Source organism: Euprymna scolopes, chromosome 18, assembly GCF_053919585.1.
Source record: "Euprymna scolopes isolate OS-2025 chromosome 18, ASM5391958v1, whole genome shotgun sequence".
Lineage (NCBI taxonomy): Eukaryota > Metazoa > Mollusca > Cephalopoda > Sepiida > Sepiolidae > Euprymna > Euprymna scolopes.
The window spans coordinates 124038276-124063890 of NC_136499.1; the positions used below are offsets into that span (position 1 = coordinate 124038276).

A 25615-nucleotide genomic window follows, 5' to 3' on the forward strand; every position below is an offset into this window, starting at 1 on the left:
AGTTTAGATAGAAATACACTCATGTGCGAGACAAATGTTTGGGGTCATTTGGAAAGATCACATTTCTAACGAGAAAATATGGACTAGATTTGGATGCGCTAAAGAATTGCAGATTGAAACTAATCATGAAAAAGACAAATGACTTTTTACATTTTTTGTGACAAAATTGGTTATATTTTTGTGGCATTATAAGCTGATTTTTTTTTTTTTTTCAATACATATCATCCTAAATATGTTTTTAAGAGAAAAAAAATGTTTTGCCAAAAACATCTATTGATTACCTGATAGAAACATTGATTGCCGTAAACTGAATGGTGGGCATTGATTATTATGGATTTATTTCATATCCTAGCAAGGGATGCTCTTTTCTCTTCCCTGCAACCTCTTTCTCACAGAAGAAATGTTGCAAACCTGTCTCTGCTCTAATGTTATTTTCATGGCTAGTGCTCATCTGAGCTCCAGTCTATGGTCCCCTCTTACCAAACTTTCACTAAAAACTCTCGTCTAGCTGAAACCACTATCAATAATTTCCCCTACTCTTTATCTTTGCCTAAACCTAAATGTGAATTGCCTGAACAAAACTTCTTTCTTAGAACTGCATGTCTGTGGAAATCTGTTCCATTTGCCTGCTTTCCAGCTAACTACAATATGGTCGTTTTCAAGTCCAATGTAAACAAGTTCTTGATGAGCCGTCCCCTTAAGTAATCCAAGTTACCAAATTTACACTAGTAATGATTATGTTGATAGCATCTCATTGACTACTGTACACTCAATATCCTCGAGTGGCCTCCGGACCTTGATAAGTGGTGACCCTATGTAAAAAAAAAAAAAAATGCCTATTTCGACTTTTGCATACTTTTGTTTATGTTGATGCAAAAACATACAACCATTGTAATTTAATAAATTTGCTTAAGCAATTACAAAGATGGTCACATGGATGCCTTTAATTTTCTTTTAAATTTTTTCTCTTGCAGAGGTGCCAAAAGTTGAAGTGTTTCAGCCGTCCAAGAAAGATCAGCCATGGGGAATTGGTTGCCAAATTAAAAAGTAAGTTTAGTTTTTTTTTTTTTTTGACCAATTTAGAATGTATAAACAAGGACATCCAACATTGCCCAGGATCCGAATTTCGATAAATTACATGGATTACAGAAAAAAAAAAAAAGTAAAACCACACAATCTGTTTCGTGATCTACTTTGAGATATTTATTTTCATTTTAGGACAAAATCAGAGTCCAAATATTTATGCCCGAGTTTGAACAACAAATACGTATCGAACTATCCTCCTCAGTAATCAAATTCTGTCACCGTTTCTAATCCTTTTTTCTATAAAAGTGTTACCACATTTCAAGGCCTGGAGGTCACTTGAGGATAAGGGTTTTGTGTATTGTAGTTATTGGATCAGTTGTGTAATAATCGTTTGTAGGGGTAATTTGGTATATTTAGATTATTTACGAGGATGGTTCAATAAGATCTTGTTTGCATTGAACTTGAAGACGACAATATTGCAGTCAGCTGGAAAGCAGACCAGCGGAACAGTTCTGCAGTTCAAGGAAAGAAGCTTTGATCATGGAATCCATTTTTAAGTTTAGGCACCTATAGAGAGTGGGGAAATTTATTGATAGTGATTTTGGCTAGTCGAGTGTTTTTTGTGAAAGAGGAGGATCATAGATTGGAGCTTGCCATGAAAATAGCAATAAAGCAGAAACAGGCTTACAACATCTCTTCTGTGGGAAAGAGTTTGCAGAGAAGAGAAAAGGGCATCGCCTACTAGATTACGAAGTCGGTTTTGAAGTCTGTCAAGGCAGGATAGTGTGCTTCGAGCAACTCTTACCCAGATGTGGCAACAGTACTCCATCCTTGGACATACTTGGCTTTTATATAGATAGAGAATTGCATCAGCAGTGAGATATCTTCTTGAGCAGTAGAAGGATCCAACCATTTTTCTCTTGACCTTGGCAACAAGATTTGATCCTCTCATAATATTATTCATCATCCAACTGACAATCTCATTGACCCTTATCCTCGAGGGGCTTTTTGTTTTAAGTGGTGACTCTTTAGTATAAAAAAAAAACTCCATTGAATATTGCTTAAAGCTAAGAGACTGGTTTTATCAGATGTGTTTATCTGATGATATCGAATTCCTGGCCTAAAATGCACCAAATAGATGTTATTGCAAGAGGCAAAAATAATAATTTTCCTCTACAAAACAAGCAAACCAAGTTTCATGAATAAATACTTGAAAATATAAAGAAATTTACCGAAATGACTGGATTTGGCATTTGTAGAGGACTAGGATATATATATATATCCTAATCCTGTTAGAAAAGAAAAATAATGAAGTGAATGGAATGAAGGAAACAAAAATTCAATTGCTGGATAAGATAAAAGTGTTGTTTATTTACTGTTGAAAGAATGAATGTTTTATGTATAACACGTGTTCATGTCCGCGTTCGGGTGTAACCATCGTTTGTTGCGGGACTGGTGGTGTAGAAAGAAAAGGAAATGTGTGTTCATCTCCTGTTCGAGTCACTATCGTTTGTTCGCGCGTGGGAAGAGAAGTGAGTAATGTAGTGTAAAATGGGAATGATAGTCCAGCGTGTAGACAAACACAAAGGATAGAAGGTTGACATCAGTAAAGCTGCGCGCACATGTTGGTACTTGTCTGTTTGGTTGATGGACTAAAGCAAAAGGGAAAAAAAGAGAGAAAATCGATCCAGGTTATGGAGATAATAAGCGTATAAAGTGTATGTACTGTTTGTTAGCTTTTTGCCCCACATGGTAGCAAGTGGCGTGAGGCGAGCGCGTGCCCCGAAAGGACAAGTAATATAGCTTGAGATGTGAACGCATGTTTTTGTGTGAGAATAGGAAAGGCTCGCGCATATTAAATAACCTGAAAAGGGTTTATATGCCGTAAAAGAAAACAACCAAAGCCAAACACTATGAATAAATATTTGTAAAATATGAAAAATTTTAAACACAAAAACTTTTTGCAAAATTACTGGATCTGGCATTAAGTAACCCAAAAAGGATTGATATGCATTACCCCCCCCCCAAAAAAAAAAACAACTAAACAATCAAACCAAACTAAAGTTAAGCACTGTGTTCATTCTGTCCTCCATTTCTTCGCGTTAGCCAATTACGATGAAAGGAAGGAGAGAAAGAAATCAATTCTATCTATCTCTTCATCTTGTCGTCTAAATGTAGTAAAAGATAAGAGACAAATAAAGCAAAAAAATGGTATTCAGATATATTTATGAGGTAAATAAGATTTCTCAGGTTTATTGTAACCCATCTAAAAGAATAAAATTTATGTAAAACTTCGGCAAAATGATAACCAGTCATCTTGCCTTCGCATGACACTTGGTTATAATCATAGCAGCATAGAGAATGGTACGTATGTTGTGCGTTTGTCAAAAATAATCCACTGAAGTACAGATTTCCCTTTGAAACGGATCATGCAAGAGCATCTACAAACTCATCGACAATCGAAACGACAACAAAGGAGAAACAACAATCATCTAACGATGCTACAAATTTTTCTTCACATCATCATCGTCATCACTTCTGTTGTTTTGATTTTTTTTTTTTTTTTTTCACAATTGTTAAAAATATATATATATTATTTTTTTAATTTTTTTTTTTTTTTTTTTTTTTTTGAGACAACAAATCTTTGATATAACAAGAAAAAATTGTTTGTTTATTATTTAAATATAGGTGTACGTATGCAAATATATTTATGCAGTAAATGGAATTTCTCTGTTTATGGTAACACATTTAAAAGAAGGAAACTTGCACGAAACTTGCAGCTAAATGATTACCGGTCATTGTGTTGTGCCAGTGTTTGTCACAGTAATCCAATGATCTAACAATACTACAAATTTGCCTTTTCTTCATCACCACCACCACCTATATGTTTTGATTTTTTTTTTTTTTTTTTTTTTTTTCAGAATTGTTGAAACGTTTATCGCCAATCAGTGGCGGCATGTAACCAACAAAGATGTTCTTCAGGCTCGAACGGTCGCTCCAAAATCGCAGAGTATGCCATCCCACATATCCGAGCGTTGTAGTCAAACAGTTTCACCAACTCAAATAAAGCAGTAAGTCAAGAAGTCAAATTTGTTTTAATATTATTAGTAATGTACAGCAGTATTTTTTATGTGTATTATTAAATTGTGCATGCGTGAACATCTGCCCGTGGGTTCACTTACTGCAACACAGTAACTGTCCTACATGTTGTGCTGACTATAGTTGTCCATTGTTCCAGTGTGGTACGAGTGAGCCCCCTTTGTTCCTGCCAACTGTTAGGAAGAGAAAAGGAATGAGGAAAAAGTATGCTGAAAAGAGGAAATAGCTGCTAATGGAGTTTGAGACGATTATGTAAGCGAGTTAACTAAGTATCGACTAAGCTAAAATAAGTACTTTTTGCAAGAGATAATTTGAGACGTTAAAATAATTGATCGAACAATAAAATAATTTCAAGTAATAATATCGAACGAATACATTATTTTTCGTGAACTGCTTTGGCAATTCTTCATCTTATTTTAATATTAAGCACTTTACAAAAATAATTATATTTAAAGGAGGGGGTCTACTTTTTAAATAATAATTGCCAAAGCAGTTGACAACTACTATTAAATCGTTTAATTGGGAAATAAAATGTGTTGATATTATGAAAACAAATCAGAATTATTTTTTTTTTCTATTATTATTTAATTCTATTGTTTTTCATTTTAATTATATATTTTGTTCTTGTAATTAAAGTTTTTTTGCAATATCAACAAATTTTTATTACAAATTATTAAGTTTGGAAAAGGTTAAATTTGTATAAAAATTTTTTTTTTTTTTATAAAGTAGATAAACATGTATCATTGGCTTTTTTCTTGTTATTCGTAAAAAAAAACAAATAATTATTTGTTAGCAATCTTTAGGCAATTTCTGGGACTTATGGAGATAAGGTCTTTTTTTTTTTTTTTCTTAGTTGGTATTCCGAAAAAAAACAAAAAAACTTATTTGTTAATTGTATTTGATTCTATTGTTTTTCATTTTTATTGGGTAGTTAATTTGGTAGTGCAAATTTATTTTCCAATTTTGAAAGTATACAAGTTTTACTTTGTGTACTTTCTTTTCAAAAACTACCTCTGCAATTTTTGAGATTATGCTCTTGTGGATATCACTTTTTTTTCCTTTTTTCTTTTTTCTTTTCTTTTTTTTCTTTTTTTTTCTTTTTTTTTTCTTTTTTTCTTTTTTTTTCTTTCTTTTTTTTTTCTTTTTTTCTTTTTTTTCTTTTTTTTTCTTTTTGTTCTTTTTTTTTCTTTTTGTTCTTTTTTTTCTTTTTTTTTCTTTTTTTTTTTTTCTTTTTTTTTCTTTTTTTTTTTTTTCTTGAAATTCTTAGGACTGAACATGTTAAATTTAGGACATCCTCATTTTAGCAAAGAATAAATAGTGAACTATATGATCACGCCACTAGAAATCATAACAATAATAATTTTCATATTTATAATCGTGAATTTAGTTTTCAGTTTCAAAAGGGTATAATTTTTTTTACTTAATGTTTACTTTTCGAAACTTGCCTTGGTAATTTCTGGGACTATGTTTTTTGTGGCGACAAGGTCTTTCTTTTTTGTTTTTTACTTGAAATTTTTCATTGTTCAACCGATTATTTTAGTGTCATAAATCCTCTCTTACAAGAAATACCTATCTTTGCTTAGTTGATACTGTAATGTAGTGGGAGTCTCTATAATATATGATGTGTATAATATATAACTGTCGATATATTTGATCGTGTAGTGATTGTCTAAACAGGACATATGACAAACGAGGGCAAATAAGTCTATTAGGGTTTTACATCGGCCCATGAAAAAACATACCTTATACACCTGGGTTGATCTTGATTTGACAAATCCTTGGAAAAGCTGCAAAAGAGAAGATTCGTACAACTCGTAACCTTGGCGGTATTTACAGCAGCTTTATTCTGGATATTTCCTCTTCGGAAAACTGCAATATTGGTCCTAGATTTTTACTATTGACATTTTCCTCTAATCTGAGTCATTAATGGTCCGTGGATCGTCTTTCTTCCTCTGACTATCAACTCTTGACTAACTGATATATGTATTTCCAAGCTATCTCATTATGTTTTTGTTTACATGGAAGTCACCACTTATCAAGGCCCGGAAGCCACTTGGGGAGAAGAGTTATTGCATGTACAGTAATCAATGGGATATCGTAGTAATTATTAGTATTGGAGATTTGATAAAGTGTTTTACTTAAGGGGGCGATTAATCAGGAATTTGTTTATGTTGGACTTAAAGACATCCAAGTTGTAGTCAGGTGGGAAACAGGCAGACGGAAGAGAGTTCCACTGGCATGCACTTCTAAGAAAGAAGCTTTGTTCATGGAATCTACGTTTTGGTTTTGGCACAGTTAAAGAGGAAAATTTTTGACAGTCTCGTCATTAACTTCACGCGACCAAAGACACAAATCTGATGATCTGCCTTGGTTACATTTCTTTTCTAACATTTTTTTTCACCAAGTTAACGTTTTCTGCTTGCGCTGGTTATTGACTCTGCCTTTCTTCTTTTGACCAAGCATCCTACAAATGCGTTGTTCACCACTCACATGTTCAAGCAAAACATGTTTATAAACATGCTCTGCCGGCGTTCACTGCACAGACCATGATCATCCACTCATTGTACTGGTCTGTCTAAAGTTGTTGTTTGATTCTGACACTAGTCGCAGTGTCAATTGTGGGTTTTATTTAGTTTTATTCATGTTAAACAAGATGATCAGTGAGATGATATTCTGGTAGAGGTCAGGTGGTTCTTGTCCAGAATTAAAAATTAAAAAAAAAAAAAAATTAAGAAAATCAGGATAATTGGGCATAATATAGTAGCTTAACTTTCAAACGCATCGTTAGAAGACACATCGCTCAAGGTATGGAAGCAAAAATTCGAAACAATAACTCTGCTTTTCTCCAAAACTGCTTATTTATTTTTTTATTACTAATTTGTTTATCGGATTTTTTTTTAAATAACTGTTTATTTAAGTTAATATGTTTTGGTAAACTGTTTGGATATTTAAAAAAAAATATATTTATTTACAAAAATATAAAAAAATGAATATGTCACCGTCCAACTTTAAAAAAAAAAAAAAAAAAAAAAAACCTTTTTTAAAATGTATTTGTTTCATTTATTTAGGCTAGATATTTTGAAAATATTTATTTATAGAAATGTGAAATATTGTTTTGAATTGCCAAAGATTCATTATCTGAAATGAATGGCCAAAGATTCATTATCTGAAAGTACTTCTTTTAAACTCCTCGGCCTAACATTCACAGGAAACATGAGTTGGAACAATTACATTGAGAGCATTGCCAGGACCGCTGCGAAGAAGGTAGGCTCTCTCTACCGTGCTAGAAAGCTACTAATGCCCGACAGTACCTTGTACCTGTATAAGGCCACAATTCGCCCATGTATGGAGTATTGTTGTTATATTTGGGCTGGTGCATCTGCTATTAGACTCTCGCTCCTAGAAAAGGTCCAAAAGAGTCTCCAACCTGATAGGTCCTGAACTGTCATCTAAGCTTCAGCCTCTGTCCAACTGACGAAATGTTGCATCCCTCTGCCTGTTCTACAAGTATTTTAATGGTGAATGCTCTGATGAAGTGCAAACACTTGTGCCCCCACAACGTAAATACCCTCGACAAACTTGACAAGCAGCTAAATCCTACCCCTTTCCAGTAGAGATCCCTAGATGTAAGAGAGCTTTCTACTCCAGTAGTTTCTTCCCCAGAAATAATAGACTTTGGAATTCCATTACGGCTCCTTGCTTCCCCAACTGTATCGACATGCAGAAGTTCAAGTGTAACGTGAACCGACATCTTACTGCCCAACTCCTTACATAGTACCCCAGTAGCTTATGTCTCTGATAGTAGCCCCCCTACACCAAAGTGACAATGTACTTTGTTTGGAGTGAAAATATAATTAAAAAAAAAAAAATGTTAATAAGATTATTTGTACAACTGTTAAACTATTTGTATCTTGCGCATTCACCATTTTGTAACTGTTCAAACTTTACAAAATGTGACACATTCATTGTTTGTTTGTTTTTTTATGCTTTTGTAAATATATTTTTAAAATATCTAAGTAGTTTACCAAAATTAAGAAAATAAAAATTGATAAAGAATGTTTACAAATTCAAAACAATATTTTGCAACACATTCATTGTTTTTTTTCATGTTTGTGTAAATAAATATATTTTAAAACCTGAATATATTAACAAAAAGTATCTTAATATAGAAGTAAACAGTTTTGGAGAAAAGCGGAGGTATTGTTTCCATTTTCTGCTTCCATATTTCAATCGATCTATGCAAGCACCCTCTGACGACATGTTTGGAAGTTAAGCTACCGTGTTATGTTCAATTACCAAAATCCGTATGATGCAACAAAAATATCATATTCCAAAAATTCATGTACCACCAAAGACCAGGCTGTCTGAAACTATTGGCTTCTTGAGTTGGAGGTATCAAACATTGTTTTCTTTCCCTTTGGGAAACCCATCATGTTCTGCAAAGCCAAAAAAAGAAAAATTTTCTCTACAAAACAACCAAACTAAACACCATGAATAAATGTTTGAAGAGCCAAACAACTTGAAACATAAAATCCTCAGTTTTTGTCCAGATCTTCCCTACATTAAAAATCAAAATCTGTACGATATATGTACCTGTGACTGAACAAAAATATCATATTCTAAAATTCATGTAAATTGATTAAGTAGTTTTATTTTCAACTAAAAAAATCAAATTTTATGAGTAAGAGAGGAGCTATTGTCTCGTGTCGCCATCTTAAAAATAATCTCAAGCAGCAAAGATAACTTAACAATTCAAACTTGCAAGATTTTTTTTATTGTAATGTCTACGAATTCCTATTACTTGTTTAAGAATTATTTTCTTTATGAAACTACTTGATTAATTTTCATGATTTTTTGGAATATATTTTTGTTTTATCATGGGTACTTACATCATACCAATGTTCTTTTTTTTCTTAATTTTTGTTTTTTAATACAGAGGAATTCTGGATAAGAACCAAATTTTTAAAAAAATTAATGGATTCAGCGTTAAATAATCTAAAAAGAATTGATATGCCGTATAACAAAACAACCCAACAGCCACTGTTTGTGAATGTTTTAGCTTTTGAGTGACAAAGAAATACAGGGTTGGGCAAAATCTGTTCCTTTTATCTGCTAACATAATTAAGGGGTCAGATCTATATGCGGTCCAAATAAATAGAATAAATAAATGAACCAATTTAGGAAGAATATATCATAGAACATATTTCATCATACTGTGATGCAGGTGCAGGTTCTGCCACACAGAAATAGTGTGAGCCACCTGACATGCAGCTGTAAGATTCTGCTGGGCGGATTACTATACAATTCGACGTTGACTGTTAATTATAAACTTCCAATTTTGAGGGGAAGTAGTTAAAAAAAAAAATTAAAACATGATTTAAAAACAAAAACTAACTTTCTAACTTGAAAATAAAAATTAAAAAAAAAAAAAAAGTGAAAAAAAAAAAATATATTTATTTATTTCTATAATATAAATCTCACCTGCCTGTTAAAATGTATGCATGTTTGTATGTCTGCCTAAAACTTTCGACAAAGGTGATGGATTTTCACAGGATTGATATTGTTTTGAAGTTCAACCCTTTGGACGACAAATATTGAATAATTGTCTAAAAAAATTAAATTCCTTCACTCTCAGCTGGGCACTTTTCTAGAGGGAGGTGTACCTTTTTTCGATATTTTCGAAAGTCATCCCCTTTTTTCGATTGACTAGCCTTAATTTAAACCTTCGTCACTTCTAGTTTGGTGATGGACGCAACGGCAAAGATGTCACTTTTTTTTTCTTTTTTTTCTTTTCTTTTTTTTTTTTTTTTCTTTTCTTTTTTTTCTTTTCTTTTTTTTCTTTTTTTTCTTTTCTTTTTTTTTTTCTCTTTTCTTTTTCTCTCTTTTTCTTTTTCTCTTTTTCTTTTTCTTTTTTTCTTTTTTTTTCTTTTTCTTTTTTTCTTTTTTCCTTTTTTCCTTTTTTCCTTTTTTTTCTTTTTTTTTCTTTTTTTTTCTTTTTTTTCTTTTTTCCTTTTTTTTCTTTTTTTTCTTTTTTCCTTTTTTTTTCGTTTTTTTCTTTTTTTTCTTTTTTTTTTCCATTCTTTTCCTATTTTGCGGTACGGGTTTGAGCCTGCCTGCCTACTATCACTTTTTTTATTTTTTGCTCAGCACACACCTCAAAATACCCGGGCAATGCTGGGCACCCAGGCTAGTATATATATATATATATATGTAGTGCAGGTTCTAACACAAGTAGATTGTGAGCCACCTGACATCCAGCTGTAAAAATGTCTCCACTGGAAGATCTGTAAAACATTGAATATCAAATGCAGCAACAAGTCTTGGAAACATGTTTACCAGAAAAAACAGTTGGAAATAAGTCATACACCATCAACTATGATTATGCAATTCCTACAGATACGTACCTAGAAAAGGGAACTTTTTTTTTTTTACGTAGGCATTACCACTTATCAAGGCCCAAAGACCACTCGAGGATAAGGGTTAAGAGTGTGCAGTAGTCAATTGAACAATATAGTAATTGTTAGTAATGGAAATTCGATAAATTTGTTAACTTAAGTGGAACGGCTCAAGAACTTGTTTACGTTGGACTTGAAGACAATCAGATTGTAGTCAGTTGGAAAGAGTTCCACAGGCGTGCAGTTCTAAGAAAGAAGCTTTTTTCATGGAATCTATGTTAAGGTTTAAGCATAAATAAAGAGTGGGGGGAATTATTGATAGTGTTTTCAACTAGACTAGTGTTTCTTGTGAAATTTTGGCGAGGATGGTACCATAGATTGAAGCTCAGTCGAGCACTTGCCATGAAAATAACGATAAAGCAGAGACAAACTCGCAACATCTCTTCTGTGAGATAGAGGTTGCAGAGAAGAGAAAAGGACATCTCCTACGAGGCTATTAAACCTGACACAGCGATATGGGACAAGGGGAAAGGAGCAACCTTAGTAGAAAGTAATGTCCCCAATGATGCTGCGTTAAACAGAGCGGAGAGAGAAAAGATAACGAAATACCAATGTCTTATGTACAACATGAAAAGAAATTGGAATCTTGGGAAGATTTCTATCATTCCAGTAATTATAGGAGCAACTGAACACACAAATAAAAATTTTAAGTAATACAAACCGACGTGTCTGGGTGACATCTATACGAGATGCAGAGAATTCAGTTGAAGGAGCCGGCTCAACCGACCCACGGTGAATGCTGATACAACAACTGGCAAGTATGCCCAGTGGAAGGATTACTCATCCCCAGCTTGAACAACCTGACAAGAAATTTGAAAAAAGAAAAATGTCTGTTAACACTGAGTAACTTCTTCCAATTTAAGTTAATCCGAAAATGTCCTCATTTTTGCACATATTTTTGGAGAAAAAATTTACTTTCAAATATAACTCAGGAGAATTTTTGTAAACAATTTGGTTCCTCTTTATTATTAAAGCAAAATTCACAAATCGAAATATTGATTTTCAAGTGAAACCAATAGTATCTAATGAATTGCGACATGTCGCAATAATGTAAACAGCAAAAACTCGTGAAAAAAACAGTAAGATATAAATTGATTAATAAAAAAAAAAAAAAAAAAAAAATGTACGTTAACACTGAGTAACCTCTTTGAATTTAATTTTTTGTTCCTTTTCAGCAGATTTATGCACCATACCGATGATGGTTGTGAGAATGAACCCGTCAATCATTTACCGCTTCTGCCCGAGAGAAACGGTAACGACTCTAACAGTCATGAGGATAACAATAATGAAATGTCACCAGGAGGCGCCACTGCAGCCAGCACTCCAAGCATTTCGGCTTTCTCCCCTATCAAGGCAGGCAAACTAAGTTTTGGGCGTATTTTCCGAATGGCAACTTCGGTCACAGCACCTAACCTTAGTAATCACCAAAGCAGTGATCTTAGCCTTGTACCATCGTCGACAGCAGATGGGGAACGGTCGAAACGGATTCCATGTTTAGAATATGGTTTTCTTTCTCAGGTATGTTGCTTGTTGATTTAAAAAATTTTAATGCCACTTCTGTTGTTTGTTAAATTTTATTTAGAAAAGATTTTAACTTGTAGGTTTTTATTATTGCTAGCAAGAACTGTGTCCCGGCATTACTGAAGAATCAGACTATTATTAATTTACCATCTTTCTACATAGTGTTAAAATAAAAATGAGGCTTTGGCAGGATATCCCCAACATGTCCAAGGCCATGATGTGACGCCCCCGGCATGTCCGAGGCCATGGCATGATGCTCCCGGCATGATGTCTGAGGCCATGGCGTGATGCCCCCCCGGCATGATGTCCGAGGCCTTGGCATGATGCCCCCCGGCATGATGTCCGAGGCCTTGGCGTGATGCCCCCGATATAGCCAAACAAATAACCAAATCTTCATTAAAAACTGCATTTTTAAAAATTAAGATTTTTTATTTATTTTTTTATTTATTCATATTTATTTATTTTTATTTTTTTAGAACTTGTTTTATGCTCATAGGTTTTTATGAGTGTTATTAGCAATAGCTGTATTTCGGTATTGCCTGGGAAAATTATGGAGCCCAGAATTAATTTCTCATATTTTTACAAAATGTTTTATGCAAATGGGGTTATAACATGATACCCAACACAAATAAGGTTGTGACATAACGCTCTTAACAGAAATTGCATTCTAAAATTAAGATTTGGTTAAGTTCAAAAAAACTTGTGCCATTTTGACTACAGCTTTCTGTTTAGCAGAAGCTTAACTGTTGCATGCAAAGGAAAAGTCACTTCTGATTAATATTTACGTAACGGTTTCCTTATAATTGAAAATTTAACAATATTGATTGTTTTTTTTCTTCATATTTTTGCTAAAATACTTTAAATAATGTTTTTTTTTGAATCGGAATTCAGAATTCCAGATTTTTTTTTTTTTCATGGAATTAGTAGCCATTTGCAAAAGTTTCTCTATTGGATACATCTTTTTTATGAAGTGTAATAAAGATGTCAAAGATTTTTTTATATAAACTTTTTTCTATAATTTTTTAAATAAAGACTAAAAAACATTTTTATTACAAGATATTTAAAAAAAATTGTGTTAATATGTAGACATTCAGCTCCAACACATTGCAACAGAGTACATTGCAAAGGAAACCAAAACAAAGACTAATTTGACTCATTTTCTTCTGTTGAAACATTTATTCCTGGGTACTTCCCCCGAATAAAAATAAATCGTCATCATGATCCTGCAGTCTGCACATATTCATGTTCTTTTTGTCTTTTTCTTTTCTTCCTCGCCATGACATCTTTCATATATAATGAAGTGCAAGCCAACAGATGTTAAACAGGTTTTCTAGTGCAGACGGGATCAAGGGGTTAAACCAAATCAAACTGGTTGACTCTGGCTTAAAATTGGAACAACCTTGACAAGGATGAGTGAGTGCATAATGATGTGCCAGTGATGTAGGGACCCATATCCTTCCTCTGCCCCTCAAATATATAGAAACGCACATGGGACAATTTTAGTCAGTTAGAATTCAGTCCGGCAGACACGGGCATCGGAAGATGAAGACTTCTCATAGAAGCGACGAGGGGTAGCGATGTATGGCAGATGAATTGATAGAGAAATTCCCACCCTCCTTCTAAGGATAGGCTGAAAACAGGGATTCAACATTCAACAGTGAAATGAATAAAGTTCCAATTGTCCAGAGAAATGAGACTTGTTTGTTGATATGCATGAGAGAGCTTTTGTTCCAGGAGCCAACGCTGGGACACAAACCACTCAAGGAAAAAGGTTCTTTTATTTATACCCCCCCCCCCCCCCAAAAAAAAAGAGCTGATGTGCTGTAAAAATGAACATTGACTCAAAATAAGCAGACACCCCTTCCCCTCACGCAACACATACAGTTGCCATATGCACACCTGTGATCGGTTACAATACATGCATCAGTAACTCAACTGAAAAAAAATTCCTTTCTTTAAACTAATTTTAAATATGATTTCTTTAATCTTACAGGTTTATCTGTATACTCGTCAACGTATACCAACGTTGAATGAATATTGTGTTGTGTGCGATCAAGACCACGTCTTTCAGAATGGGCCCATGCTGCAGGTGAGAGAATTTATTTCTTTGTTCATTATATCAAGAAATATCAAAACATTTACTAAAAGCTGATTGAACATTTTATGATCAGCTTGGACAAACTGGCTTGTAAAGATTGCATCCAACAGGGATACACTGTTGGCCAACTTGATTTACAACGTGAACACTAGCCATTAATATTGTACTTCCCTTGTTTGCCTCTTAAGATGTCGTATCTTGAAGATTCATTAGTTACTATTTACCTGCTTCGTTTTGGTGATGAGTGTAAAACTTCAACGAAAGAGAGAGAGAGAGAAAAAGAGAAAGGCAAAAGGGAGAGAGAGTGCAGTAGTAATGTTGATAGATCTTACTAAAGTTAACATTGTCTGATTGGCATCAAATTCCAACTGTTTTTGGTTCATATTAATTTATTGCAGACTATTATTCTCATCTTTATTAGTTGTTTTACAACGTTTCGGCCAACTATTCCAATAAATAAATTAATAAATAAATATAACGGATATGTCACAGACATAGCGAATAAGACATTTGTACTTAATACAATCGAATAAATATATGTATATATAGACATATATATATGTACTTACTGATTTGTAAATTGCCATTTGTTTTCGTCCTCTCTCATCAACACCGACTATATTTCATTCCTCGCATTGTGATAGCCTTCTAAATCTCTACTACATACCTATCCTACACAATGCTTCAAGCAAACTACATAATTATATATGTGTGTGTGTGTGTGTGTTCAGACAATTCGCACCTGGGACCGTAGCCCAACTATGGATGGTAGTAATTGCTGAGAATTATCTATTCCGCCGCGGTTACCACCTGACGGAGGCCAGAGGAATAGTTGGCCGAAACGTCGTGAAACAATATCTAAGAAAGATGGGAATAAAAGTCCTCAATAATGAATTCCAATTAAAAACAATATATATACCATCCGGTACAGACCCAACAATGGAAGATCAGATAATAAATAAACGTGGATTTATAAGATAAAAAAATCTATCCTTGATCGCCTTTCGGGGCCGATGGCGCAGTTGATAGAGACGTTTAATCTCTACAGTTCCAGATGAGCATTGTCTGAAGATAGCGGTTTCAATCCTACCCAAAGCCGGCCAGAGGCTTACTTATCCAAAACGTGGTGAAACAACAACAACTACGGATGGCAGTGATTGCTGAGAATGCAGTTAGGAGATTCGAAGTTCCTATCCGTCGCGGTTACCACCTGACGAAGGCCAGAGGAATGTTTGCTTGAAACGTTGTGAAACAACAACTAATAAAGATGAGAATAATAGTCCGCAATAAATAAATTAATATAAATAATACTCATCTCAATAATGAATTCCAATTAAAAATAATGTATTTTTTTGGTCGTTGAAATTGTTTACTGTCTACCATTGCATGTATCACGTTGTACAATGGTTTCCAGAGTTTGCACCGACTTGAAAATTCCTTGAATTTTGACTTTTGCCTTGAAAAGGACTTATTTTTATTATTACTTTGAAAAATCCTTGAAAATATGGAAAATGTCTTGAAAGGCCTTGAAAATTGTATTATGTCCAGTAAAAAATTTGTCAGAATATTAAAAATAAAATCGAAATAAATACTATTAAATTATTTTTTAAGTATTAAAAATACCATTCAAAATATTACTAGACTACCCGTGACCCGTTGGGTCAGTATGTTAGATTAGCTATGGAATTCATGTATGAGTGTGACACTTGTGACATAAAGAAAATAGTTTTTTTGACATAACCGAAACATTTCTATGAAAGTATATTAAAATGAAAAAAGAATATAGATAGATTTCTATGAGTCGTTCTGTTTATAATTGTTTATTTAAAAAAAACAAAAAAACCTTGCAGCCATTGAATTATAAGTGGTTTGCCATATTTATAGGTAAATGTGCACTGAATAGATACCATAATACTTAAAGTTAAATTCAAATTTTGATATATCTTTTAATTTAAATGCGAAAAAAAAAAATTGGGACGCTGAAAACGTACACAGTAAAACAATACGTTTTATTGTCGCGTTGATTATTTATTTTTAATGCAAATTAAAAAAAATTTGGGGGGGTTATTTATTTATGTTGGTAGTGTAGAAGAAAATTTATGAATGTTTTTAAGAAAGGTGTATTAAAAAATGGAAAATGAATTTTTAAAAAATAAAGCAGTGGGTAAATCGCCGTTGTAAAATGCTCTTGTGGTTGTCAACGGGTTAAAGTAGATTTATTTGTAAGAAAATTGCAGGTAAAATAACTTAAACGTAATACAGAAATGAACAATGTAAAAAAAAAAAGGCAGAAAGTATTAACAATTATTTATTTGGATAATATAAATGTGAAAAAAAAAACGATTGGGATGCTGAAAACGTACACAGTAAAACAATGTTTTATTGTCGCATTGATTATTTGTTTATGTACGGATGCGCAACCGGAAGTCATAAACTGGATGTTGGGTTACAACACTCGTTACAAGGTCATTTGAGTTTTATAATTATATAGATTTAAATATTGAAAATAAAGAAAAATTGCTTTGAAATTGCATTGTAGTATTGTGGATACAAGAGTTACGCCCCTTTATCACAAAACAAAACTACCTTAGGATAAAGGGACATAACTTTATTTTTTTCGGCCCTAACGGCCTAGTTTTCAGTTATCACAAAATCCCCCCCCCCCCCCACCCACACACACACACACACTTTTTTTTTAAGTTGTCCCTCTATTTTTGCTTTCATTTATAATTTAATTTGGGGGAGAGGGAGTAGGGACACTTGCCATAAATAAGTGCTCCCCCCAACCTCTCCAGTGTCCCCCCCCAAAAAAAAACAATTGATAACCTAAAATGAGACTGGCCAGACTGAAAAGAAAGTGGACAAGACAGTAGCTATCTTAGTTGTAAATTTAAAGTCTTTGGCCATTGCTATTGGTGGTAGAGAAGGTTTCTTGTAGTTATTGAAGGAAACAAGTTTAGTGATGGCAGCATTGAATGTAACCATCCATTTTTGTCCCCATTCCACTACAGATCGGAGGTCATCCTCTAGTGTTTTTGCCATTTCTTTAGATATGAGATATGTGTTCATTTGTTTTCCTGTCGTGTCTGTTATAGAGTGTGGTGTCATCAGCATATATACCCATCTCACAGACAATTTTGTCAGGGAGGTCATTTATGAATATTAGGAATGATAGAGGTCCAAGGATAGACCCTTGAGGAACTCTCGCATTTATATCATTGTTTAGATGTACGACCGTCGAGGACAATCTGGATTTTTCTCTTATCTAAAAAGGAGTTAATTATGTTTAGTATTCTTCCAATCATACCGTATGATCTGATTTTCCTGAGAAGACCTTCATGCCATACCCTGTCAAAAGCCTTAGGTATATCTAGAGCTACCGATTTACCCTCCCCCGCTTTGTCCAGTGACTGGTATATACGTTCAGAGATTACAGTTAGGATGTCTGCTGTGGAACGGGCTTGCCTAAATCCATTTTGTTGGTCAGTCAGAAGTATAGCATCTGTAAGGTGATGGACTAGAGCTTGATTAATTATGGTCTCAAATATTTTGGCGAAAAGTGGGAGGAGGCTAATGGAGTGATAATTTACTGGGTCAGTTCTTTCGCCAGAATTCTTGAAAACTGGTACTACAGAAGCAGTTTTCCAGCAGGCAGGAAAGCAGGAATTGCAAAGTAATTTTTATTGGCTGTGGTAACATTTATTTGTTATATATTTCATTTTTTTGTTTTATCACTTTCAAATCGCTGTGGATTGTAAAATAAAGCACAAATTTTGTTTTGAAAACTTGAATTTTATCTGAAGGCCTTGAAAAACATTGAAAGCCTTGAAAATCTGTACGAGCCCTGTTTTCTCATCCAATCGTCCCTTTATAGCTAAAATTGCCAAGATGGCTTCAGCGTGAGGGATCTGATTAAAATTTGATTTTCCTCTGTAAAAAAAAAAAAAAAAAAAAAAAAAAAATTTTTTTTATTTAACTTCATTCCATAACGGGCACACACATCATAGAGATTTTTCTTATTCTTCGTTTTTTAATATCTTTCCTAAACTGCATAAGCACCCAAAAGTTTCCTTTTTTTTTACCAGTTAGCTGGAAAGAATTAAATATTTTAGGTAAACTATAGTCAAGTACATTATTATCATGCCAATAACATGGTACAACAATAACAAATGAAAATTTGGCTTGTTAAAATCAAAGTTTGATATGTCAGCTTAAATACTATTTAGGTCCAACTTTTCATACAATAAGTTTATATGTGATAGTGTTCAGACAATTAATCGGAATTGAGAAAATCAGCACTTTGGAGGGTATCGAATGTCAACGTCTGTTTTTTTTAGGTCAAACATCATGCCATAGTATTAGAGAAATGAAATCACAACATGAATTTTGTAACATAAAAGTCGCTGAAATAAAAGATAGACGTGACCTTGTTTTGTAAATCGGAGATATTATGATCTAGGAAGTATATAAAAAGTTCTAAGAAGCAGTAACCCCACCAATCGCCTGCCCCCTTTAAAAGCCTTTGGTGGACATACAAAAAAAATGTATGCACACACATTTTTGCTTTTATATTAATAAATGGTGGACGATAAATAAAATTTGATTTTTTTTGTATATGAAAACAAAACTACTTGATTTAATGTATATGATTTTTGGAATATGATGCATTTATTTTGTCACAGATATATACGTCTTACTGATTTTTTTTTTTTTTTTATATGGAAAATTCTGGGCAAAAACCAAATTTTTTTTTTACTAAAAAAAAAAAAAAAAACTCAAATTTTCTTACTTTTCAAGGTGGTTGACTTACTAAGTTCCATGACGTGGACCACTTGCAAATCGAAATGTTGTGAGGTCATTTTGGTATTTCTGATTCATATAAGATGGACGTTTTCTTTTTTTCTTTTATTTATTTTTTAAATTCCAGCCAGCAGTTTGTTCGCGTGAGTTGTGTTCTTTTGCCTTCAGAGATCTTGGTGTGATGAGTATGGCCACCACTGCCATGGCAACCGGTGCCGAGGTGAGTGCGTACATTTGTTTATCTTTATGCATTCAGAAAACTGTCCATTGAAACAACGGAGCCTCTAGTAAGGATTTATAGGCACAGCAATAAAAAATAATTAATTTAATGCTCTCTGAATTCATCCATCCAACAAAAAAACTGAATTCATCCATCCAACAAAAAAACTGAATTCATCCATCCAACAAAAAAAACTGAATTCATCCATCCAACAAAAAAAACTGAATTCATCCATCCAACAAAAAAACTGAATTCATCCATCCAACAAAAAAACTGAATTCATCCATCCAACAAAAAAACTGAATTCATCCATCCAACAAAAAAACTGAATTCATCCATCCAACAAAAAAACTGAATTCATCCATCCAACAAAAAAACTGAATTCCAACAAAAATTTTACTTGATGTATGATTACTCTTTCCTGTTAATTGACGAATAGTTTCAAAGTTTATCTGTTAAATATTTAGACAGACACCCCCACACACACATCTGTTTTATTTATATAAATTATAGAGCCAATCCTGTCTTGATTATTATATTGCATTAAATATATAGTAACTAGCCTGCGTGCCCAGCATTGCCTGAGTGTTTGGAGGTGTGTTGAGCAAAAGAAATAGTGGTAGTAGGCAGGTATCGCGAAGGAGGAAAAGAATGTGAAAAGAAAGTTTCGTCCGTCGTTAAACAGGACGTGGTGAAGTTTTAAATTAAGGCTAGTCAATCGAAAAGAGGGGATGACTTTTGAAAATATCAGCAAAAAAAGTGACCCCTCCCTGTAGAAAAGTGCTTAGTTGAGAATGAAAGAATTAATCTTTTTAGCCAATTTTTCGATATTTGTTGTCTGAAGGGTTGTGCTTCAAAACGATATTGATCTCATGAAAATCTGTCGCCTCTGTCAAAAGTTTTAGGCATACATACAAACATACATACATACAAACAGGTGAGATTTATGTTATATAGACTAGCGGGTGTACCCGGCATTGCCTGGGGGTTTAGAGGTTTGTGTGCTTTGGGGGGGGGGGATCAAAACAAAAGAAAAAGCAAAGTAATAATCCTGTTTAAATATTATATAAAAAAAACAATGTTAAAACTTAAAAAAATCAACAAAAAAAAAACGAACGTAATGCAGACGAACGATGTTAAAATTTCTTAAAATCAGAAAAACAAAAAAGAAAACGCGAATGTGATGAAAAAAAAAAACAAGAAAACGAACAACTTAAAAAAAATCTGAAAAATAAAAACAAAAAAAAACAGCGACCGTGAAAAATGGCATAAATAACCCTGTTTCAATATTAAAACTTTAAAAATCGAAAAAAAAAAAGACATCTCACATCACGATTTGAACTTACAACCTTTAGATAATGACGCCGCGCTTTAATCAACTGAGCTAAGAGGACGTTGACAAAATTGGGTGTTTTTTTTTTTAATACTTAAATTAATTTTAAGTTCCAACGTTATTTGCGTAGGAGCATAGAAGCTATCGGTTTTTTACTACCTCCTCCTCGCTGTACAAAAATGGCCAGTTGAGGGTGAAGGAATTAATGTTTTGTCCAAGATGTCGAGCTTGAAAATGATACCAATCTCGTGAAAATTCATCGCCTCTGTCAAAAGTTTTGCGAGACATACCAACACACATGCATACATACATACACACACATTTTCGCTTTTATATATATAGACTAGCGGAGGGTACCTGGTGTTGCCCGGGTGCTTGTAGGTGTATGCGTTGGGGGGGGGGGGCGGTTTAAAGAAGAACAAAAAAGAAACTTAACTTAATATATACAACGATTTTAAAAATGGGGGAAAAAAATAAGAGGGTGGGGGCTTGGTGACAGGTCGGCTCGAACCCGGAGCCATAAGCTTAGCCTGAACACCTGCGCTACAGCGACAGTCAATGTAAGAGTGATTAAAAAGTGAATATCAAATATCACGCTATTCCGCAGTTTTTAATGAGGTCAAATCGTTTTTCTGCGGGATAGTTGACGGTGACGTTTACGTCCAATTTCGCTGTTTTTATACCGAAAAGTGAAAGCAACATGCGGCGATCCGAATATGTGGAATATTTATCTTTTGAAAGTCAAGCAAATTAAATAGACAGGCGCCCCCTCCCCCGACGTTGTTAACTCGTAGATATTATGATTTAGATGTGATATAAAAAGTTTTAAGAAGCAGCACCCACGAGAAACGCACACACAAACATTTTGGCTTTTATATATATAGATGGAGGACCCTCCACACACACACACACACACACACTGGCATATCCCGGTTGTAAATTATGCTTAAATATATTTTAATTCATGCAGATTTCGTATTATTACAGAGCCAATTCTTTATTGAATATCATACTGTACCCAATATATAATGCTGATTCTAAAAATGATTACTTCGGTGCCATCAGCTAAAATCCAAAACAAAACATTTAGTGCTCCAGACCTGGTTGCTACAGTTTGCGATAGATAAGTAAGGTTTAAATGTAAGCGACTTCAAACTATGAATGATGTATATTTGTTCATAATTAACCGGTTTTGTCGACTAACTCCTGCCAAGGGCAATTGTTTCTTTTTCAATTTTGACTCTAAGCAGCTATTTTTACCGACTAAAAACTAAATTGAAATTGTTCCACAGAACCTAATCCCTATATATCCAGTTTCAAGTCTGTAGGCCAAAAATTCAGAGAGGAGTTTGGTAGAGACTATTTACACACACACACTGACATGGACACTTATATGAATACGTGTGTATGCTAGAACTGTTTCATTATAAATCCTAAGCAATGTAAAAAATGTGTATAAATATAATTGAACATAACAGAAGAGGAAAGTTCCTTTGTTCCATTTGTGGAAAGGGAATCAAATACAAATCAATTTTTTCTTTGTAAGTATTGAGTACACAAGAAGTTCAATGGAAGTTGAGAGATGATAACCAGTTTCTATGGATGAAGCGTAAAGATGATGGAGATTGATGAGAACTCTGATATAAACAAAGTATATTTAGATGGTGAGTCTATTGAGATTATCGAGAAGTTAGTTACCGTGGTGATACCATTGGCGCACAGGGTTGAGCAGGTGCTAGTATGATTGCAAGAGTTAGGATTGGATGGAGATAAGTTCAGGAAAGTTTTTCTTTTACTAACCAGCAGAGCATTACCACTAATAATTAAGGGAAATGTCTATCAGGCAGTTGTATGCAGTGTGGTAAAACCTGGCCAGTGAGGGTTGAGGATATGTGTTGCATGGAGAGAAATGATATGAGAATGATATGATGGATGTGTAATGTGAATTTAAGTCACTTAGTTCTGATGAGTTTGTTGTAGGGTTGTAATGCTGCTAAAAACAAGTTCCACTGCACGATTTGTCGGAAGGAAATAGATTGCAGTTCAATCTTTTGTGGAACCTGTAAGTGTTGGGGCACAACAAGTGCAGTGGAAGTACTCGTAGATTGAGAGCGGATAACCTGTTTATATGGATGAAGTGTAAAGACAATGTAGATTGATGAGAATTCGCATATGGACAAAGTGCTGGTCTGCTGCATCCACTTCTGCATAAATTATTACCATCCTTTCATTATTTTATTTTATGTTTCGCTTTATGTCAGAGTGAAAGGGAATAGTTTTTTTTAACGATTAATAGAAATTTGTAGCCATCTATAATATAAAAGCGAAAATGTGTGTATGTATGTTCGCTTTTTGTGTATGTCTGAGAAAGGCTTTTTTCCGAGAAGCGATCGGTCGACTCGCTCCTAAATAATCTTTGTTACTTTTTTTAAGGTGGTTGACTTACTAATTTCCATGACTCGGACCGCTTGCAAATCGAAACGTCGTGAGATCATCTTTAATCCGTATCCAACTGTCATTGATCCAGATAAACCAACTGAATTCTGTCTTCATCCAAAGGTTAGTTTGTTTTCTTTTCAAAAGAGTTCCTCTTTTTATTTGTTGAATTCCTGTTTTTGATCTAAATAAAAGTTCAGATAAGCACTGAGAATCAAAACTCAATAAATAATACCAAGAAATGCAAAATAACCAATAGCCATAAAAAAAAAAAAAAATATGAAGATAGTTTCCCAACCTGGGAGTCCCTCAAATTTTTTTTCCTAAACAACTCTAATCAGTTTTAACTAAAAAAAATTTGTGATTAAGAGAAAGTCTCTGAGGATAGAGGAAGTAATTTGTTTTTATGAAGCAAGACTCGTCTAACTCTCCTGCTGTAACAGAGCAGTTGACGCGAATGTAGCAACAGAGGTATGATGTGTATGCAAATGACCAAGCTGTGACATGAGGTGATGTCACAGCGGAGGAAGAGAAGGGAAAGAAAATGGAGAAAAACAAAAAAAAGTAACCCTGTGGGTGGTGACAGTAAGACGAAGCACATAACATCAAGAGATTCAATAAAAGCTAGAGCAGATATATTGACACGCGAATCAAAAAAGCAAAAAAAAAAAATGCATGTTACTGGTAATATAACAGCATCTTTCCTATAACCTTGTATTATCATCTTTGGTTTTTAATTTGTGTGTGCATATATATATATATATATATATATATATATATATATATTCAAAATGGCGTAATGGAAACATATTAGAAAAATAAGTAAAAGATGAATAATAAGTTACATACAACATTATTATAACATCAGAACAATAAGAGAAAAAGAAAAAAGGAACCTCTTCTGGCTATGAAATTTCAAAGCTAAATGCTTCTCATCAGAAGAGAAGATCCAGAATTATACAAAATGTAAATATAGATAGAAACTGGCTTGATAACATTTAGATTAACTATAATCGATATTTCAGACAACAGCCCTCGACTTGATACATGAAATCTTTTATTAAAAGTGTAAATTGGTACATTTAACTTCAGTTCCACTCAGCTTAGTTTGTACCATTATCAAAGGAAATGAATTAACTGATTCAGCAGCAAAATCTGCCTTAAACTTCCCAACTGATTTAGATGTTGACCCCCTTCCCCCCCTATTCAGACCTTAACATACTCAATGAAAAAATGACAAACTTACTGGAATGAATCCCCCCCCCCCTCCAAAAAAAAAAAACTAAAACAAACTAAATGAAAAAAAAAAGAAAAAAAAAGCCAGGAACAAAATACCAAACTAAATAGAAAAGAAATCACACTTACAAAAATAAAAATGGCTCGTACACATTTTTAATCGATTCATATATCTTGAGAACAGAAAATCAACTAATATGGATTCTATACCATATCAAACCCCACTCACGATTAAACGCATTTTAATTGATTGCACTGGTTTTGTAACAAGGAAAGTTAGTTTCTATAAAGAAACAAGGCCGATAGCCATTAGTCGTATGCTCTCGTGTAATGAATGAATGCGTGAATGTAGGATTGACATGAAATTCTTAAAGATAAACTAAAATGACCGAAAAATGGGCTGAAATGACTTAAATAAATAAAAAGTGAATGATTTTAATGAACTTAAGGATAAATTTAATGACCTTAAGAATGACTTGAATGCTTAAAAAATAACTGGAATCTTTCAGAAACAACTTGAATGATCTGGAGAATGACTTGAATGGCTTTGAGACTGACTGGTTGTAAAGTGGGTGATCATTTTACATTAAATTAATACAGAAAAGTGATCTCCTACTTTATATCACAATAAGTACAGCATGTAGTAAGAACAGATATTACACTTTGATCTTGGCCAAAAGGCCAAGAAAAGGTTGTTTTTTTCTTCCCCACCGAGCAAATTAGGCACAAGGCCGATTTTTAATGTGAGGAGTGATGGGAAAATGGGGACCAATTCCCGGGGAGTAGGGGAGTTGGATAGTGACAATTGGTATGAAGGGTTGCCCCTACATTGACCAAGGTCTTATATGTGAAGTTGCCCCGCATATGGTTTTAGAGTTATATACTTAAAAAAAAAAAAATTGGTCTTTATCAAAAAGTTTAAAAAGAACATATCACTTATATATGAACAAGAGCAGAGAGTAAAAGCATAAAATGACCCAAACAGTTGGCATGCTGTAAAACGCAACAAAAAACTAAACAGCTTAGTTTGTGATTGACTAACTTGATTATATTTCTGTTTTAATTTTATATTCTATGATAATTTGATTTAATTAAAAGAAAGGTGCTTCTATATTATGAAAAAAAAATTGAATTTCAAATAAAACAAATGATACCTATGTAATTTTCATGTTGTAAATAGTAACATATCCAAAAATGATGGAAAACGATAAGTTAAAAAAAATAATTAATGGAAAAAGAAATTTGTAAAAAGGGAAATCACTATTTTACACTTACTAAAAAAGATAAGTTGACAGGGGAGATAATTAAGTTCTCTTGTTAGACTAAAAGAGTCCAAAATATCTGACAAAATTTCTTAGTCCTATAAACTTTATTGAAAAGTTTTTCGTTAA

At 33.5% G+C, this 25615-nt stretch overlaps 1 protein-coding gene and 1 pseudogene across 2 annotated transcripts in view; one reads left to right on the plus strand and one right to left on the minus strand.

Annotated features, from left to right (window-relative positions):
• The window catches only part of LOC145297801 (protein mono-ADP-ribosyltransferase PARP6-like), a 145162-nt gene that overhangs the window by 74655 nt on the left and 44892 nt on the right, over positions 1-25615 (plus strand). Inside the window, exons 8-13 of one of the 2 annotated variants that reach the window (XM_080144089.1) lie at positions 975-1047; positions 3948-4097; positions 11756-12098; positions 14095-14190; positions 19127-19219; positions 22986-23111. In XM_080144089.1, coding sequence (XP_080000215.1) covers positions 975-1047; positions 3948-4097; positions 11756-12098; positions 14095-14190; positions 19127-19219; positions 22986-23111 — 881 coding nt within the window. The remainder of the gene's footprint in view (positions 1-974; positions 1048-3947; positions 4098-11755; positions 12099-14094; positions 14191-19126; positions 19220-22985; positions 23112-25615) is intronic. The other variant, XM_080144090.1, reaches the window with a different exon arrangement.
• Positions 24792-24917, minus strand: LOC145297984 (U2 spliceosomal RNA; annotated as a pseudogene).